We start from the raw sequence: 21,010 nt of genomic DNA, 5'->3' as shown, positions 1-21,010 counted from the left end.
GGGGAAGAATGTCGGCTGCAGAAGCAGGAGCGATGTACAAAGAAGCTTTTAGAGGCATGTGCTAGTAGTCTGTGTCTTCTTCTTGTGTTCCAGGGTACAATGTTAAAAAGCCACCACTAGTCGCCCCCAGTGCTCCTAGTCTCTCGGTCTTTTTGTCTCTGGTGCAGATTAAACGTCACGTCCGTACTTGAACTTGAATTTTATCCCATTGTACAGAGGCAGACCCAGCCATAGAGAGACAGAGAGCTCCCAGAGAACCAGGACTCCGCCATCTTCACCATTAAATAGTCCTCCTTCCTCCCCCACCCCCCCAACCCCCCTCCTTAGTGCCAGCCAAGTGGAGCAGTGCAAAGTGCTGGACAGTCAATGTGCAGGGCAGTGCCAGGCTTCCCTGCGAGCTGAAGACACTCTTGGGCAACCCCTGCAACCAGCAAAAAGGGTCAGCTCCCCCTCTCTCTCTATATATTTTTTGGGCATTTTATTTTATTTTTTTATTTTTTTTGGGCATTTTTATTTTTTTTTACCTTCAATTTAATTTTTTTTTTTTTTTTTTTTTTTTTTTTGATGGGCACCGTGGACTTAAGTGGAGTGGGCACAGGCAGTTCTTAAGTTGCGAAGATTGGAGATCACACTGCCCTAGCTGAGCTAAAAAAAGGGGGGCACCCAGGTCTCACTCCTTTTTTTTTTTTTTTTTTTTTTATTTGATTTTTTTTTCCTTCCTTGTTTTACATTTTGAAAAAGAAGAAGAAGAAGGAGGAGGAAGAAGAGGGAGAGCCGAGGAAGGTGGGAGAGGAAGGAGCAGTGTGCAGATCTCCGGGCGATGCCACTGTAAATGCCAAGGCAATGTCCCGTCGCAAGCAAGGGAACCCGCAACACTTGTTACAAAGGGAGATCATCGCACGTAAGTCTGCATGGAGGGGGGTCACCGATCACTTTTTTGGGGGGTTGGGGTGGTGTTTGCAAGGAGCTGGGCAGCAGGAAAAGTTTTTTTTTTTTAGAGAGGGGGAGAGTGGGGGGAAAAAATCTGAAGAGATTTGGGAAGTCAGGAAAAGTTACTGAACACATGTGCTGCCTTTTTTTTTGACAGCACCCTGGTGAAGCAGTCGTGCTGCACTTTTGTTAGCTGCCAGCTGTGATTTCCAGTTTTTTTTTAGCAACATTGTCCTGGGATGTATTCTAAGGACACCAGACAGTCCTAAAATCCTAAGAGATACATTTGTTCTTTGCTTTATATCCAGGTCAGATTTTTTTTTAAGGAGGCACATTTTGGATCACCCAGGGTCCAGTATAGGGACAGTCCTTGATTCTGAGAACATTACAGACCTATATAACTGAGATTTTAAGGGTGCCAAAAACTCTCATCATCTAATTGAGTTTGAACATTTGAACATTGCATTTTATCTTTGAGGTCCTCCAGGACACTATAGGACAGTTTTTAATTCTGAGAAAATTGCTCTTTAGCTTTGAGGTCCACCAGGACAACATAGGGCAGTACATAATTCTGAGAACATTGCACTTTATCTTTGAGGTCCACCAGAACAATTTAGGACAGTTCTTAATTCTGAGAACATTGCATTCTACCTTTGAGGTCCACCAGGACAATATAGGACAGTTTTTAATTCTGAGAACATTGCACTTTATCTTTGAGGTCCACAGAACAATATAGGACAGTCCTTAATTCTGAGAACATTGCACTTCTTTGAGGTCCACCAGGACAATATAGGACAGTCCTTAATCCTGAGAACATTGCACTTTATCTTTGAGGTCCACAGAACAATATAGGACAGTCCTCAATTCTGAGAACATTGCACTTCTTTGAGGTCCACCAGGACAATATAGGACAGTCTATAATCCTGAGAACATTGCACTTTATCTTTGAGGTCCCCCAGGACAATGTAGGACAGTCCTTAATTCTGAGAAAATTGCACTTTATCTTTGAGGTCCACCAGGACAATATAGGACAGTCCTTAATTCTGAGAACATTGCACTTTATTTTTGAGGTCCACCAGGACAATATAGGACAGTCCTTAATTCTGAGAACATTGCACTTTATCTTTGGGGTGCACCAGGACAATATAGAACAGTCCTTAATTCTGAGAACATTACAGTCCATAATTCTGAGCACATTACACCTAGTCAAGTAATTGGGAATTGAAAGCTCCAAAATCCAACCGAATTTGTACATTGCACTCTATATTTAAGGTCCATCAGGACAGTATTTGACAGTCCTTAATTTTGAGAACATTAGAGTTCTTAATTCTGAGAACATTACACCTAGTCAAGTAATTTTGCTTTTAAAATGCCAAAATCCAATTGACTATGTACATCAGTACATTGACGTTTATCTTTGGGATCCATCAGGAAAGTATAAGGACAGTTCATTGATTGTGAGAACATTACACCTAGTCAAGTATTTGGGGATTTTAAAACTCCAAAGACCAATTGAGTTTTGTATTAGAACATTACAGTCTATCTTTGGGGTCCACCAGGACAGTATAAGGGCAGTCTTTGATTCTGAGAACATTACAGTCTATCTTTTGGGTCCACCAGGACAGTATAAGGGCAGTCTTTTATTCCAAGAACATTACAGTCTATCTTTAGGGTCCACCAGGACAGTACAAGGGCAGTCTTTGATTCTGAGAACATTACATCTAGTCAAGTAATTGTGATTTTAAGGGCACTAAGAACATCAATACCCAATTGAGTTTGTACATTAGAATATTACACTTTATGTTTGGAGTCCACCAGGACAATATAAGACAGTCCTTGATTCTGAGAGTATTACTCCCACTGAAATAAAAGGCATTTTAAGGGTGTCAAAAATTCCAACATCCTATAGAGTTTATGTATTGGAACATTGCAGTCTATCGTTGGGGGCCCATCATGACAATATAATGACTCTGATTCTGAGTACATTACACCTAAGGGTGCCTAAAACTCCAAGAATCCACATGAGTTTGTGCATTAGAACATTGCAATCTATCTTTAATAAGTTACATTTGCTCTTTGCTTTTCTACAGTTTAGAGGTGTAGTTAAAAAATTAAAAAAAGTATTAGAAAGGATTGCCTGGGGTCCATCAAGACAATATTAGGGGTAACTTCTGTGCACTGCTATCTAACATCCCTGGAATTTTTTTTTAAGGTTAGCAGCTATGCACAGCCCTACACATGTACCCATTCATTTGAACTCACTTGCACCCCCCCCCCCCCCCTGTAGTATGACACCCAGTCGGTCTGCATTTAATTAGGCAAAAAAGAAAAAGGTAAACCTGACCCTGGACTTCTGCAGATCTAATAAAATGCAATAAGTATTATTATAATTATTATTATTATTTTTTTTAATCTTACATGCCCTGACCTTGCTCAGTATCACTTCTAATGGCAGTGGCCAGGTATCTTAGTGCATTATTATTTTATTGCAAATCATTGAATCAAATTCCATGGCAGTAGAAGACCTGAGATTCTGGATGTGAATATGTGCAGTTTTAGTAAAAAGAAAAAAAAAGTTGGAAGGGCAAGGAGATGGTGGGGAGGTAGAACCTGGACAGGGCAGACAGAGGAGAGCTAATGGCAAACATATGTTTATAACAGTATTACAACTGAGTGGTTGTAAAATGGAAATGCAACCAAACTGGCAGGAGAGCCTAGGGAGGGAAAAGGGGGAGAGCGAAAGGAGGAGGTTGCTTGATCAATTTATTAGGAAAGGGAGGTAGACATCGTACACTCAGATGGGACACATACCTCCTAGGATATGGTACCCATATTGCCTGGGACGTCTGCACCTAAAATCTAGATTATGCCCATGGGAGTGCAGAAACGCCTAGAACGTTTAAATCAAGTGGGACCCGACATCAGACCGGTGAACTGTCACTTGCAATTGTATGATATGAGTTTTGAAAAGTTTGGCATGCATGCTTGGGGTGCAAAAGGCCCTCTCCAACATAGACGCACATGTGGCAGCTTGCAATGCAAAGGCCATCAGACTTGCATACCTACAAGGAATCGAAAAGCTTTGCTGGAGAGCAGTCCCTGAGCAAAAGTCATAGAATTATCATGAATTACCTATTAATTCTTAGGGGGTATGCACAAGTTACAAAATGATAATCTTCACTTAGAACCTGTTCTTATTGATTTCTATGCCTGTACTTGCAGATATATATATATATATATATATATATATATATATATATATATATATATATATATATATATATATATAAAAATAGGCTGATGTACCAGTGTGCATGCAAAACACAATCCCAAAATGCAACCCCTGGTACCACAGAGCTTGCAATCAGATGGTGGTAGAATCAGGGAAACTGTGTACACGATTTATCTTTGTATGTCACACTCGAGTGCATGCATAGTGTTTACAGGAAATTCTAATGTGCTGTATACAAGTATGGCCCATTATCAACCCCAGCAATCGTGCAATCGTGGTTGGTGTAATTGTTTAGAAATCACAGAAGTACTGTCATTACAAAGCAAAAAAGCTTAACTTTTTGTAGCTTAGAGCACTGCAAACTGTGTGTGCGTGTGTGTGTGTGTGTATATATATATATATATATATATATATATATATATATAGCTATATATGTATTTCCATAAATGCATATATTTCTGCACCTATGGCATTAACCATGCCATCTCAGTGTGTAATTTATAAACTGCAGTGATATGTTAACCAGATTTTAATCAAGAAAAATGCTATTTTATTGTTGTCTGCTGTGCTGGAGCATAGAACATGAATATTTATCTTGGTGGATTTCCATGGAGGAAATGTGACAGCAATGTTTGCAGTGTATTTTGTCAGGGCAGTCAATGGGATCTTGTGTTGATCTCTTCCTCTCTGCCTTCCTGGGGTAAATGGGGACAGAAAGGGGGAACTACACATGCTGAGATGGTGAAGGCAGTCAGCTACCCAAGGCTCAGCTCTTCCCGCCCACTGCTCGGGCTCTCCAAGCGGCTGCATCGTTCCCCCTTCTTCCATCCCAGCTCCTGGAAGCTCTTAAAAAAAATAAAATAAAGTGCAATAGCCTGTTATCTCCAACCACCCTTCCTTTTTTTTTTTTTTTTCGATCCCCCCTTATTGCATTGGTCCTGGGGGGCCAAGCCAGCCGGGGAGAGCCGGCAGAATATTTATGGAAGATTTTAACAAATTTAAATAAATAAATATATATATAGGGATATATAAGGGGCTCTCCCCTCCCCTGCCTTGCAGGGGAAGAGCAGTCTGCATCGCTGCTTTCCTTCTCTTCCATCGCTCAGGCAAATATTTTTTAAGGGGAATTATTTTGATGAATTATTTAGAAAGGGCTGTTTTTTTTTTTCCTTTTTTTTTTTTCTTTCCTTTTGTGAAGAGGAACAGCTTTGCTGTGTCAGTTTATACCATGCATTTTAAATTTTTTAAAAATAAAAACAATATGAAAAAGATAGAATTCTAGGCTGTGAGAAGAGGAAATGATGCTGTTAGGTTTATTTTGTAGACTTAATTATTACCATGCATTATTTACATTTGCATGGGCTGCATGTGCAGCTGGAGTTTTTGCATTTTTTCCAAAAAAATCTGTTTAGGGTTCAGCTGATATTTGGGGGATATTTGGACTTTATATATTAATGATATCCTGAAAACAGTGGGGGAAAAGGGGGTGTTATTTTTTTTGTGTGGGGAGGACCTGGGGGATACCTCTGTGCACCCCTCGATGTTCCAGTTTCAGAAGGGCTGTAGATGACTTGAATCAGGTAAGTATATTTGCTGTTTACATTCTCCTGATTCTAACATGGTTGATCATTGACTTTTGAAATGACATCATTGGTGCCATTTGAATATTCATGAATGTGCATTGGCACCCTGAGTAACCCTTGCATGGCCGTGGCCCTGCCTGCACCAGAGAAGGTTGTCTTGAATTTTTTTTTTTTTTTAATGCATGGCCCCAGTCGTAAGCTGCATCAGAATTGCTTTAACAATGGTCTTGATCAAACAGTGTATAGACAAAAGTGTACAGCTGTAGGTGCATGGCTATCAGTATTAATGAAGCAGAGCATGGATTTTGACACCCCCGGTCAAAACTGACGTTTCTGGAAGCAGGTCCTCTGGCAAGGGCCATACACCATGAGTTTGTTGGCTGCTAAACTCAAGATGCAATATTCGCCCAGCTTGCGTTTTTTTTTTCTTTTTTTTGAATTTCCTAGACTGCTTTGCAGACTCTGCGTATGCTTTGCCTGCTTATTTTTTGCATTTGAGAGCTGCTTGTAGAAGCGTTGACAACTGTCAAAAAAATCAGTGTATTCTTTCTGCACCTTAACTTATTCTAGTGCACGTTTCTCTTTCATATAGCTGTACAAGAATGCACATCTGTACGAAGCGGGAAGTACAGTAGCGAGCCAGACTTGGGGTGTTCCCCCCTAGGGATTAGCAAATTATGCAAATGAAAAAAAAAATGGGTCGTTTCACGCACGGGTAATTGAAAAAAAAAAAAAAAAAGCATTGTGATGTCAAAATTTGTGCTGTGGGGTTTTTGCAAGATTATGTGAAATAGGTGACAGCAATAAGAAGACAAAAAACGATAGAGGGAAAGGTTGGACTGTAAGGTCTTTTTTTGGTGCTTGTGCACTGGGATGTTCAGCTGAGGTCGATCGATTCTATCGCCTGCGCTAGGGCTGTCGTTTTTTTGTTTTTTTTTGATGGCATTGTGCAGTGGATTATGTTGACATCTCCTAAACAAACAGCAACAAAAGCCAGACAGCTAGCTGGGAACCTGAAGACAACGTGTAAGACCTAAAAGGGGGGTCGTGCAACGTTTGGGTCCTGCCAACAATAAAAGAATCATGTTATAGGACTTAAAAAAAAAAAAAAAAAAAGCTATAGGGAGAGAACGAAGGGGTTGCAAGAGAGAGTGTAGATGTTTTATCATGAAGGTACATGCAGACGTAGCTTGAGAGAGTAGTCGAACCAGTTTTGCATTGTTTATTGTTTAAAAAGCCCTCTGGTTTGTGTTATATAGGAATCTGAAGCCTGGGAGAATTACTTTTTCTACACCAGACGTCCACATGCCACCTTATAGGCTTCTAGCCAACTTGCCCTCAGTTGTAGATACACTTGTAAAAAAAAATTCTATACCTACACAAGTACCTGAGCCTCCTCTTTTGTATTTCTCAGCAGTCCCCTTTTCTTAAAAAAAAAAAAAAGCATTTAGAAACTGAAACCCAGCCCCAATTAGGCCTTATCTATGATAGAATCGCTGAAGGAGCATTTCTTTACCTCCGACAAGGCAGAGAGGCCTAAAAAAAAAAGTGCATCCCTCTCTAGTCACTGTCACCCAGTACAGATTTATCTCTTATCTATTGCGCCAATAATTAGCAAACTTTGACATTTTAATTTAAGCGTGTTAAATGATTACGGTGTCTAAAAATGCAACAGGGAACCGCAATTAATATTACCTCGACGACATGCATTTCCCCCCCCCCTTCCAATCTGCAGACTTCATACTGAGTTTAATATGCGTTATGTCAGGTTATAGAAAAATTACTTTTTTTTTCCTTTTTTTTTTTAATCATATGTCATAGTTTGATAAAAAAAAAAAAAAAAAAAAAGCTGGTGGTACCTGTGGTCCTAGCTCTCGGCTGCAATTAAAAAGCATCTTTTTATTTGCGATCTCTTTATTGAATATGGAATCGCACTTCCCTCGCTTCCCTCCCCTGACTGGTTTGTTTAAATTACATTACAATTTCATCAGCTCTAAGTCTGTTTTTTTTTTATATAAATTAGAGATAGCTTCTTCTCCCAAGAGAGAGCAGCAGACAGCAAATGTTTCCTTTTTTGCCTTTAAATAATAATAAAAAAAAAAACTTTGCTGTCCCAAAGCGAACCTGTTATATTTTTATTTGTTCATTAGGAAGACTGCTTTAAAAGTGATGAGTTTACACAAACGGGCAAAAGAGTCTTTAATTTAGAGCGATAGCGTGAAATAAGGGCGCTGACCCTTTCATTGCCGACAGGTAGCGCCCCACAGGAAAAGGACTGTGGTTGAAAACAGGAAGAAACGTGACATCTACATATGACCAAATTTTATGCAGAGATTAAAATTTCTGCGACCCCCTTTTTTTTTTTTGGGTTTTTTTTTATTCACACGATTTCAGTTCACACACCATCTCCACTTCACACACCATCACCGCTTCACATGCGAAGTTATCAAGCACTCAAAAAAATACCTTAAATTCAACTACAATCATTTTTTTATTTATTTTCTTTTGATTACATTTTTACAAATTTTGCAAATATTAAGGTAGATAGTAATAAAAAAAAAAAAAAAGCATAAGTTTGAAAAGTTCAGATCTCCAAATGAATTAATTCAACGGATTATACAGCTTAAAAGGGATGAAGTGCTCTTAAGTAATAATAGGTTTTAAATGCAGAGCAGCAAGGCATAGATTGATCAGATGATAACCAAGTCAATGCATAGTCCATTGCTGGACTTGATTGGCAGAGAATGAGCAAGGTGTGCAGCATAGGCATTTAGTCTTGAATTTCCCAATGACTTTTTGTGTTTATTGTCTATCTTTTGTTTCTTTAGCAACTTGTTTTTAAAAAAAAATTAACTTTTTCCAAGACTCTTTCTATTTAAGTTTTAAGCTGCACATTTCAATTGTGCCCTAAGGCATTAAATAAAAAAAAAAACAAAAAAAAAACTGACAAGCAATGACTACTAGGGGGAGCTCCGAGTCTATAAGATTCAATGCTAGAGGCTGCGAATCCCTCGTAGTGTTACTGTGAAAATGTGGAAATCAACATACAAGTCTGTTTACTGCTGCAGCATCTGAGGCACAAAGAGGACATTTATTTATGCAAATCCCTTCCAGACGCACTTGCCTTTGATGGCTGGACCCTATACAGTTGCACCTTTCTGCGTCCCATATGCCACAGACCTATGGCGGCTTGTATCGTCACTAAACTTTGCAAATATTTTTAGGTCAACGAGCATTAGTTTTTTCAAAAATTGTGCCCATGACGTTTACTTATTATCATTTACAAGAAAAATTGGTATTTTAGATAACTTGCTAACTTGACTTTCCCCAATCTAAAAAGCCCATCTTATTGACTTGCCCTCTCAGAACTCACCAAAGTTGCCTACAAGATGTTTTAGGACAAGATGTTTTTTTTTGCAATCCCTCGCCATTCGTTTTTAACTCCTTAAAAGTCGATAATAGTAAGGTGGCGTGTCTCTTGCATTAACACTTTTACATTTTAGCGTGCTAAAGCTTCCGTGATCCAAGCCAATGCATGGATTCATTTTTGGGTTTTTTGGGTGTCTTGAAGTAAGGTGGGGGAATTACCCCGTGAGCTTTCATAATAATGCGAAAGTGAAATAAATTAGGTCAGGCAAAAAAAAAAAAGACCACTGCCTTCGTCTCAGGTGAAACGAGCCTCCAGCCTTAAATATAGAGTAGCAGAAATGCGTTTTGATGACTTCTGTAGTTCAATGAAGGTTGGAATGAGGCCCTACAGACACAACATGAATCTCCTGCGTATCCCATGGAGAGGAGGAGGAGGGAGTGATCTTGGAAGACAAGGAATTATATTACATGTGCTAATTTAACTCATCACATTTAATTCTGCAGAGTTGTAGCCTTCGCCAAAGTACGCAAACCAAGAGTATCATAACAATTATAATGACAAAAAAAAAAAAATCCAGGTGTGAAGCCCCCTTGTACTACCGTTTTGTGCAAAAGCGGCGCTCACTCATCAGCAGCTAAAGGGTTAAAACGAGAAGGGAGTTGCTTCCTATTGCAGCTGTAGCTTACTTCATTGCATTTGGGGTATATAGTAGTGTGGTTGGACCCCCCACCCATATTAGTCACACACTCAACCTGCATTTGTATATGCTGATGGCCGCCACTGGTGCAAACTTGAAATTTGGTTTGCCTATCCAAAAACACTGCATTTGATGAAATATCACCAAGAGAACAGTGCTTTTTTTTTTTTTTTTTCTTTCTTTGCATAATGCAAGCCGAATCCTAAAGTCTCTCTTCACGATTTGCATTGGCTTGCTCTGTGTATTTATCGTTTCAATAAATGCTTTTCAATAAAGTATATTTATATTTTCAATAAACCTGTGCGTTGTAGCACTGGTCACAAACTGTGAGACAGCCTTTTAACACGCTTCCCTATTCACGCTAAATTATAAGCTCTCAGCACCAGCTAAAATATGCGTATTTTTTAAAAGTCTGTTTATTGGCACGCCAGCATTCCAAACAGCCGATTTTCAAAGCAAATTTTTGTGTGATTTTTGTGTCTTTGAATAGCTAGAGTTTGAAAAGAAAAATGATATCATCATGTAGAAGTTTTAGGTTATTTCTGGCTTTTTTTTTTTTTTTGGCACCTTAAGATATTTTATGTACTCGGTTTTAGTTCATCAACACTTTGTTATTGCAGCGTGGATGCTAATTGGCCTTTTTTGGACAAGGCCAATTTTCTACCCAGCTGCAATTTAGCAAAAAAAAAATAAAATAATTGCTTATTATTTTACTTATTTTTCCAAATAATGATGCTAAGGGACAAAATATGAATGGAAGATTTGGTTCCTAAACTAAACAAAACAGATCAAATTTATTAGATATTTTTAATTTTTAAAAAGGTTTCTCAAGTTTGTTTTAAGATAGTGATGATCGGAACTTAAAAAACTGAATCCATCACTTTTCTCTAATTTTGACTAAATGTTAAATTCTTATCAATTTATTCAAACACAAGATGAGAGCCTTACATCAGACTACAGTTCTGTAAAAAAACCCCAATATTTTTCTAGTTTTTGCCTCCCAAGTTTTTATTTTTTTTTATGTTGATGTGTCCGTAACTTGCGCCTGTTTTTGCTTCCTTTGCATTCTAATTTGAATGTAATATTGGCACTTTCAAATTGCTTGTATATCTTGATTTTTTAGTGAAGAACATTTTTTTTTGGCTTATTGGAGATTTACAAATGTTGATACAGAATCAGCATAATTGTGCACAGCAATAAGCTAAAAAAAAAAAAAAAATCTGCACAACTTAATACTTATGATTTATTACGTTTGACTTTATCCTCCTAATTGGCTAAGTGGCATGCAATAGATTGCACTCTGTAATCTGTGGCAAGCCTTTTCAGATGCTGGAGTGGTCAAGAATCTAATATTTCTCTGGGAAAAAAAACAAAACAAAAAAGAAATAGATTGGCTTTATTTAATCCTGACTGTTTCTGGATTGAATTGATCAGTATTCCTGAATTGGGGATATCCTTAAATATAGCCATTGCAGCATTTTATTTTTCTCGCAAATATCTATTTGAATGTTTTAAAGTCTTAGAGTCAGTATTCCAAAATGTAAAAACTTTGAGATCTAACATTTTCTAATAACTTCATTTGCTGTCTATGAGATAGTTACATGCTTACATAGTTCATCTGGTTGAAAAAAGACAAGTCCATCCAGTTTAACCCAAGATAATATTCTGTAGATCTGAGATGAACGAAAATTGGCTTTCCTAAAGCAACATTTTTAGCAACACTTTGGTTACATCCAGGTTATAAAGCAGCTTGACAAATCTCAGAAAAAAAATATTCTTAGTACTCCTTAAGCTGCCATTCAACTTTTTCATGAGCCTCTCAAACCTTATGTAACAGTACCTCTATATATATATACAATAGAGATCTCTAACTGAACGTATCCATGTTGGAGAGTCTATTAATAGAAGGCATGCATGTGTTTTATGAGCAGAGAATGAAAAAGAACCTGAACGCTGAACAGAAATTAGAGAATTATCTGTTAAGTTCTGCAGATGGCTGATGGTTTGCACAACTACCTGCAGAAGAGAATCTGCCTTTGCATAGATAGTCTGGCCCTGTAGCTTCGTAATTGATTGAGTCAAACGATGTTTTGCACAGAACTTGGCACTCGTTGCCACGGTCGTGTTGAAATAGACTTGCAGTAATATCCTAAATATAATCAAATTTAGATAACTCGTAAGATAGCAGGAGATATTCAAGGAGGTTATGACTTAACTAAATGGAAAACACTAAGTGGACCCCTTGGCCCTTGATCAGCTGTCAGTATATCGTCAACCTATACATCTGTATTAGTGGCATTCATTTTTCTTTTTTTTTTTTTTTTTGTAAGTTTTAAAGCCAGTTCATTTAAAACAATGGGTTCTAGTCAATTGGCATTTTATTGCCGCATCACTGATCCTGTGTTTAACTCTTTAACGGGTGGCCTATAAGCGTGATATTGAGTTGTGCCTTGGAAAGCTAGAGGGTGGAGTCACTGAGTTATGAAGCATCTTTACTATCTGGAATTGTATGAAGGGAAATATATACAGGGGACTCTATATAGAAGCATTGCTTCAGTGTCTTGCCGTGAGCAAACAGTGGGGGGAAAGTATGCACGGCGATATTTTAATAAGGTGGTAATGTGCTAAGTGCAAAAATCCACATGTCAACCAATCAGAATACATTTTTTTAGAAACATGAGTACAGTGAACTAGAATCTGATTAGTTGCTATAGTTTACTATCTGTGTGCATTGTCATTGGTGCCTTATCAAAAATGTATAGAACTTTCTCTTTCATTAATTAATTAAAGATATTAAAGAATATCCTAAAGATATTAAAGAATATGCTTTTTATTAAAGAATACAAAGCATAACTTCATACAGATTTAAGCAAGGTCGATGTATTGGTGAATTTCAAAAATCAACATATCAACATATAGAAACTTTAAATATCAATATCTTAGTGCCTATTATTATGCCGTATTATAACAGAACAGTTGAGTTGAGTTGATAGATTCATTGCTACGACTATGCATTCTGAAGCTTTGAAGACCACACAGGCCTATCAAATGGGTTTCACAATTCCCAACGATGAGATCCGTTGCCTCGAAGCCTTTAAGTTCTAACCTCTTCAGATAGCCAGGTGAAGGTGTCGCGTCGGCTCTGCCTTTTGCATCTACTGTCAATGACCCACTAACAGTTATATTGGAGGGAACGTTTTAGGCTGAAGTCCCCCCCCCCCCATTGCACTGTGAATGGTTAACGGCCTCAGATAAAATGGCTGTTATTGTTGAGCAGGAGTTAAGTATATTTATGAGGTGTGGACATGTCCTGCTTGGGAAGTTCACCGAGAAGGATACAAGGCAGGGAGAGAAGCTGAACCCGCATCTTGTTCTTTAATAAAACTGTAATTGGAAGAATTTAGTTAACATCAGACAAAATAGAGCCTGAAGGGGAAATAATTAGCAAACGCTCAATAAAAATGTGACATTTTGACATTGGTGTATTGTGAATTAAAGGCCTACAACGTCTTCTATACAAGAATTTTTTTTGTGATTAGAACCTCAAAGCTAAGACTATGTGATCCAGTTGACTAGTATTCTTGTTTGTTATCATTAAAGTTTCCCATTATGAGTGGCCAATCCTTTGTGATAGCTTCCTTCTATTGGCCATTTCATGAACACCCATACCTATGTGTTAACTCCATTCTGTTGCCCATCCTGCTGTGGCCAGCAAAGACACAACCATTAGGAACAAAAAAGGTTTGGTACTTTTTTTTATAGTTTTAGAAAGAGCTTGTGCATCAATGGCAGAATGTAGACCATTTTAGAAACGAATCTCTTTAAAGGGCTATTTGATTTATTTATTTTTCATTAATATTGTTAAAGCCTATCCCCCTATAATATTATTAGCAGTTAGAGGCAAAATAAATAATCAAGGAATTCTTCATAGGAATAAAAAAAATGAATACTTTTTAATATTTGAGTAGCTTCAAATAATAAAGATACCTCTCGCAATTGTCGCATTGTCAGACCGTCAAGACAAAAATTGCTTTGCTACAGTTCGTACTTTTTTCTTGCAGTTAATTACAACCCTGAGTAGTCGCACACCTGATAAACATTTTTTTTTTTTTGTCTGGAAAGAGATGCATTTTTTTTTTTGCAGAGGCAGTGTTTGATATACCCATGACTAAAGCAATAGTATATATTTTTTTTTCCCTTTTTTGAGTGAATATATTTATTTTTATTTCTATGTGGTTGTGGTGGTGGTGGTGGGGGGGGATGCATTACAAGTAAATAATCCTTGTGAGAGCGCACAGGTAGAATCTCAAGTGTTATGTATTGCCAAGGGCATGCTGTATCTCCTATGGTGTTTTGAGGGGGAGGCGGGTTACAGAACCAGCAGCTATTAAGAGACATCTATCCCTTTCGTCTGCTTGTTTATGCCATCGATAGCTTTAACGCAGATGTCCTCAGGCGAGCTTTATGGGGAAAAAAATGGTTGTCTGTTGAAATGGATTTGTATGTGGACAGGTTCAATTATCTGCAAACTCGAGGTTGAACGTGGTCACAGCATTTTATTTTTGAACCTGTCAAGAATTTTTACACTGCAAAAATAATGCACTCTTAACTCGAAATAGGCACTTTTTTTTTTTTTTTTTTTGCAGTAAAGACATGAATTATAAGGCATACATTTTGGTTCTGCTTAGTTGCTACATTTGGCCATTGTAATACAGTATGTTTGCATTTTTTTTTGTAAATACAATTTTTCTTTTTGTTTCTAACTTTATTGTACACCTAAGAGGCAGGACAGTAATAGTCACATTTGTAAAATATATTAAAGCATATTCAAGTCCCCAAACAAAAAGTAATATATGTATCTTAGCTTACCAGACTTCAGACTTTGTAATGGCTGCAATAGTTGTCTTTCTTCCCTTTATTTTCACCTGGTAAACCTGTGAATAATAAATGTCCCTGGGTCCCTATGCTCTCACCTCCACTGCATCAATGGAGAGAGTCATGGTTGCTACCAAGGCTGGGCTATAAACATGTCTTCCTCTCTTAATCTTCATGACATGGTGGTTGGTGGTTGGATTAGTTCACAGAAGGAACATGGCATTTATGGCAAAATCAACAGGTGTTTTTGATACTTCCCAAAAATGTACTTAGCCCCCCAAAAAAGGAGAAAACAAATGCAGCCAACACATCTAAGGAATGGAAAGCTGCAATATATACAATCTTGGTTCTTGGATTTAGATATCCTTTATGTATCTTTTTCCCTTTATGCTTGTGCAGGAGCCTGCAGTCTTCATTGTGCCCACTGTTTAGATGTTTGCTGCCCTAAGTGAATTTTATGGAATGTTGCATGGGTAATGGGTAATGCTGCACTTCTTGTCAATAAATCTCCTTATTTTACGTATGCTTCATTGCAGCTGAACAGCATCATGTTGAAGCGGTAATCCCAGATGAGGACGACGGCCTACCCATCCCGGAGACAGGGACGCTTACCCTGTCCGGTGGAGGCAACGATCACGACTTGTTAACATGCGGACAGTGTCAAATGAATTTTCCGCTGGGAGACATTTTGGTTTTTATAGAGCACAAGAAGAAGCAGTGCGGAGTCCCAAGCGGAGGCTGCTATGAAAAGAACCTGGATAAAAGTAGTCCTCCGCACTCATCTCGCTCCGAGCTCAGGAAAGTGGCAGAGCCAGTGGAAATCGGTATCCAAGTCACGCCCGATGAAGAAGACCGTCTTCTCACGCCTACAAAAGGAATTTGCCCGAAGCAGGAGAATGTTCCAGGTAAGTGTTTTTTCAATACAACGGTCTGTAAAACCATCTTTTGTCTAGTTCTGAAGCAGGGCAAGGAGCCCATGGTCCTTCCAGGAGCTAAAAGACCTATCAGGTTGTTAGTGGCCTGTACTGGGACTTGCAGTCATAGTTTTAGCTAATTGTAACTGTACTAAAGAGCCATGTACATCAGATATTGTTCTCATGTACAAAATCTGTTTAGAGTGACCAGAGTGACTGTTTAGAGTGTTCCCTGCAATCGAATACTATAGTCACCCATGCCTGAAATCTTTGCTTCCTTGAAGAATTCTGGCCACCCGAAGAATCTACTCACCCAACAAACATCTGAACATGTCAGGTCCCCCACTGTACACTTGGTTTCATCTACCAGCACAGGGTACGGTAGCAGCATAGAGGCTGGTGGATTGAACTACAGGATGTGGCAGGGGAAACAGAAATCTGACACTCACAGGAGTGTTGGACAGAAAGGTTCTTTGGGCAGCTGTAGATCTCTACCGGACAGGTGAGTATGAATTGTCTTCTATTGTATTTCATTGTTTTAAAAGGCAGTGGTCACTTTTTTTTGGGGGGGGGTAATTAGGTAACTACCTGTATTTAACTCTATAAAATATGGAGGTTTTTTAAAACTTTTAAACGCTTTAACCAAATTTAACCAAAAAGATCACCTGAATGACCTAAAATATTAGCTAATATGATAATATCAATCCATTCTCGGTTTTAATAATGATATAAGAAATTCATGTATGAGCAAATTTTTTCCTTCTAGGATTCTGCATCAAAGGATCAGTATAAAGCACTCCCTTTGTTTGTTAAACTGTCTATTCCTTTTCTTACTTACAGACCTATTCTGTGCAGTTCCTGCAGTCATTCTGTTCTTATACTGACACAGAGGCAAAGGAAAAATTAGTCATCTAATGGCAGAATTAATGTGCAGTGATAGTACAGCCATGGCTGTTGCCAGCCAAATAGGCCAAAATCCAACGCACATATTTGCGATCTTTGTCCATTCAGGTATTGGGTGGCTAGCTATTGAGAGGTCACATACGTTACAATCTGTGCAATATCCCTGAAATATACAAACACCCATATGTGTAAAGTCCTACCAGAACAACCAAATAATTTTATATCCATGTAGACCCTTGCACATAGAGATTGTGCAGTCAGATTGGACAGCTTTTAGGTTTAGATGTTAAGATGGCTTTACCCATTGGATTTACCAGTTGTTGGAGCTGCTGCATGTAGCGTACATCTAATGCAGTGCCAACGTTGTATGATTTCAAGCTTGTAGAAAGCTAGCTAAGTGTGCTACAATTAGATGGCAAGACCCAACTCAAGCTTAAACTTAAACTTGAGATTGATTTGTTTACACATGCAGGCCAAATTTGGATAATCTGTTTGAACAATTGCACTGCAATGTTAAATTGCACTGCTAACAAGTGAAAAGTTGCACTGTGACCAATATATTATGCTATCATAATACAGCTGTTTAAGCTTTTTCATCCTTATTCAATATCGGTCAGCATTGGGTGGGAAAATTGGATGTTTCACATTCTTGATCCAAGTAACAAATAGAGGGGTTAATTTACTAAAACTGGAGAGGGTAATATCTAGTGCAGCTCTGCATAGAAACCAATCAACGGGAAAAGTTGATTGGCTACCATGCAGAGCTGCCCCAGATTTTGCACTCTCCAGTTTTAGTAAATCAACGCCGTACTGTCCAAAATGGCCTTGACAATTAGGAAAATTCAAGGGAGTCAGGTTGCCAATGACCTTTAAAAAAGGCACCCAACTTTTTGAACATTATCTCCTAATATTAAAGATACTCTGTTGCCTTCCTAAAGAACAACTCCTGCTAAAAAGGTTTTTAATACTTACCCAACTAGGTGGTGAGTCTGATCTTCTCTTTCTTGCAAAGCATAATCAGTTTCCAACACTTCCATTTGTCTAGAGCCTGCATCCCCCCATTGTATGCTATGGTTCCACCTAACAGCCCCACCATCACTACAGGACACAGTAGTGATGTATGGGCCAGCAAAACCAACCACAGCATAGAATGGGGGGGGGGACCAAGCATCCACAAGGGTCATATGCAGAAGATTATTTTGCAGCTGTAGCCCTTCAACAGAGAGAGGATTGGTGCAGGGTGGTGGCACAAGTGATTGTTAACCGTTTTCTACTACAGGAACTATTTAAAAAAAAAATTTAGGGTCACTTTTTGATTCTTTAAAGTCTCTTGACAGCTTCCAGATTGCACTACTGACTCCTCAGAAAATCTCCACCCTTGCAGTGTGAGTTAACTGATTGTTGGAGATTTATTTACTAAAGGCAAGTAGACTATGCACTTTGCAAAGTGCAGTTGCACTCTGCAAGTGCAGTTGCTCCAGGGCTTTGTAAATGAGGTAAAACTTCCCTTTGCAAACAATACCCAATCACGTGCAAGAAAAAAAAAAACAGCATTTTTTGCTTGCACATGATTGGATGATGGAAGTCAGCAGAGCTTCTGCTCATTTACTAAGCTCTGGAGCAACAGCACTTGCAGAGTGCAACTGCACTTTGTAAAGTACACAGTCTATTTGCCTTTAGTAAGTCTTTTATGTCTAGAAGACCAGGTAAAGCTTATTTACTTACCTGATTCTCCACTCCCATATTCTCTTCAGGGCTGCTAGACCTGTCCCTGAAGCCTCTTCTCCTCAGCGCTCCAGCGGTCCAAGGTCCTCCAACGTAATCGAGACTGATGGAGAGACCATAGCCTTGCTCTGGGCGTGAGGACGCCAAGGGACAGTCTACTTAGGGGAGCTCTGTTTGACAGAGCGTTGGGTAGCCCAACTGTAGGGAAGGACCTTTACTCTTCCTGGAGCTGGGCTTTAAAAGAAATCTATCATAAGGGCAAAGATGTACATCACTGGTCCTTTACTGGTTCAACAGCACAAAATCATGTGCTGCATTATTGGCTACATTGGATAAAAAGCAATGTGTTGGCTGTTTTCAGCCTAGGCAGGTGAGACTCATTGGGATTGATTTACTAAAGGCAAATAGACTGCAAGTGCAGTTGCTCCAGGACTTAATCGAGGAAAGCTTCACTTTGAAAAGAATACCCAATCAAGTGCAAGGAAAATAAAAAAACAGCAGTTTTGCTTGCACACAATTGGATGATAGAGGTCAGCAGTGCTTCCAATCATTTACTAAGCTCTGGAGCAGGGGTCTCCAAACTATGGCCCTCCAGTTGTTCAGGATCTACAAGTCCCATCATACCTAGTCATGTTTGTGAATGTCAGAGTTTTACAATGCCTCATGGGACTTGTAGTTCTGCAACAGCTGGAGGGCCGTAGTTTGGAGATCCATGCGTCTAGATTAGAGCAAGGGTCTCAAACTGGCGGCTCTCCAGCTGTTGCGAAACTACAAGTCCCATCATGCATCTGCCTGTGGGATTCACGCTTGTAACTGTCAGCCTTGCACTGCCTCATGGGACTTGTAGTTTTGCAACAACTGGAGGGCTGCCAGTTTGAGACCCCCTGCTCTAGAGCAATTGCACTTTGCAAAGTGTACAGTCTATTTGCCTGTAGTAAATCAACCCCATAGTGCCAACATTGTTGGTAAAATAGCTGCCTATTTAATACACCCAGGTAGATCAGTGCGTGGTAAGGGCAGCAGCGTTGCCGGTGTCTCTCCGTCTCCACATTGTCGCTGGTGGCTGCTGACCTCTCCTCTTCTACATCACATGTAATAAGCACCATTTGAACAAGTAATTAATCAGCAGATTAAAGCCTCAGTATCTGCGCCGCTATCGCGTGAACTTGCAGCTTTCATCTGGCTGGCAGGGAAATACTTTCACTACCTTATGAGCCTGAAGTTGCATTGATTTGCATGTTAGAAGTCTGGGGATTAGAGTTAATCCTAAATCTATTTATACTGAAGCCCGTGTGAAGGAGAGTTCCTTTTTTTTTTTTTTTTCCATTTTCCTCGAATGCGAACCTGCCATCCTTTTACCCGTGTCGAAGAAATTGCGTATCCTAAGAGAACAGCAATCCCCAGAGCCTGACTCCGACACATATACAGTAGATGAGACCCGAGGAGGAAGACTTAAAATAGTTTCCTGCTAAGTTATTAGTGACAGAAGCGTATGGAATGTTGGGATCTCAGAATTCCAACTGTCTGCGTGTAGCGAAGGAAAGGGGGGGGGGGGGGGAGTTGCAATAGGCCTGTTGTGTTTATTCAGCAAGTCAAAGAGATCTTCCATAAAGGGGAACACCTGCTTGCATCCAGAGGCCATTGTTAAAGTGCAACTCCACATTTTCATACGATGAAATGAATCATTCTAAAAGCAGTCAACGTTATTTTTATTTTTTTTTTACTAAAATAAATCTGTAGCAAGAAAATGTGTAAATTGCGGATGATAACCTCTCTTTCTGAAAATTTTCATTGCCTGGTCATTGCGCTAATTGTGCGACTTCAGCCTCTTTAGTCATCGACTTTAGTCTCAGTCAGTGTTGCAGCCCCGGCACCGAAAGCTGTATTTTTAAGAGGAGATTTAGCAATGGCAGCCCACGGGTTTCACCAAATACAGGGCACATTATTATTATTATACAGGATTTATATAGCGCCAACAGTCTGCGCAGCGCTTTACAACATGAGGGCAGACAGTACAGTTACAATACAACTCAATACAGGAGGAATCATTTACACTGATGCGTTTTATCGCACATGTTGCAATGCACTAAAAGCCTGTGTCCCATATTAAAAATAGTGTCTGTTCCCATCTAGGGTCTCCTTTACACTTGTTTAGTGGGGGGGGGGGAGGGGGTTCTGCATGCCCATTGACTTTTTTTCTTTCCTTCACTGCAAAAGTCTATATTTGGTATGCAAATATTTTTCTTTATGCGTGTTACTTTGCGTATACATGCATTTATGCGCATTCCGGAGGTGAAAAAATGAAGGCTGTTGTACTTTTTCTTTTTTAAGCACTGGAACTGAACGCAATGGTATGAACTAAGGTGATTAGACAACATGGATTTTACTGTTCATGTGTTCGCGGTGCTGTTAAAAAACACACCTGACTATACCTGGTGTAAACGACCCCCATGCTTTTTGATAAAAAAAAATGTCCATTTTTTTCTGCATTTTAGTGCATTGGGGAGGCCCATAAAAGTCAATGGCAGCACAGCAAAATGTATGTTACATGCAGTTTATTATGTTGGTTATGTTAATATGTAATGGTGCACCGAAATGAAAATTCAGGATGCACTGAAAACTGAAACAGAAATGGACAGTTTTTATAAAAAAAAAAATGAAAAAATGTATATATATATATATATATATATATATATATATATATATATATATATATATATATATATATATATATATATATATAATTGTATTATATTCAACTTTGTAATTAATATCTTGATT

The 21,010-nt window shown here is 38.9% G+C and overlaps 1 protein-coding gene across 5 annotated transcripts in view; it reads left to right on the top strand.

Moving 5' to 3' along the window:
- Nucleotides 1-295: 295 nt before the first annotated feature.
- The window catches only part of BCL11B (BCL11 transcription factor B), a 141,123-nt gene continuing 120,408 nt past the window's right edge, over nt 296-21,010 (top strand). For 3 of the 5 annotated variants that reach the window (XM_073610392.1, XM_073610393.1, XM_073610391.1), the window contains exons 1-2: nt 296-901; nt 15,224-15,592. In XM_073610392.1, coding sequence (XP_073466493.1) covers nt 844-901; nt 15,224-15,592 — 427 coding nt within the window. In that variant the 5' untranslated portion in view covers nt 296-843. Of the gene's footprint in view, nt 902-3,703; nt 3,880-5,200; nt 5,743-15,223; nt 15,593-21,010 lie in introns of those variants that run through there. The other 2 variants (XM_073610396.1, XM_073610394.1) reach the window with 2 other exon arrangements.

Source organism: Aquarana catesbeiana, linkage group LG13 (assembly GCF_042186555.1).
Source record: "Aquarana catesbeiana isolate 2022-GZ linkage group LG13, ASM4218655v1, whole genome shotgun sequence".
NCBI classification, from domain to species: domain Eukaryota; kingdom Metazoa; phylum Chordata; class Amphibia; order Anura; family Ranidae; genus Aquarana; species Aquarana catesbeiana.
Note: the sequence above shows the minus strand (reverse complement) of the source record. Positions and strands in the feature narration are given on the sequence as shown.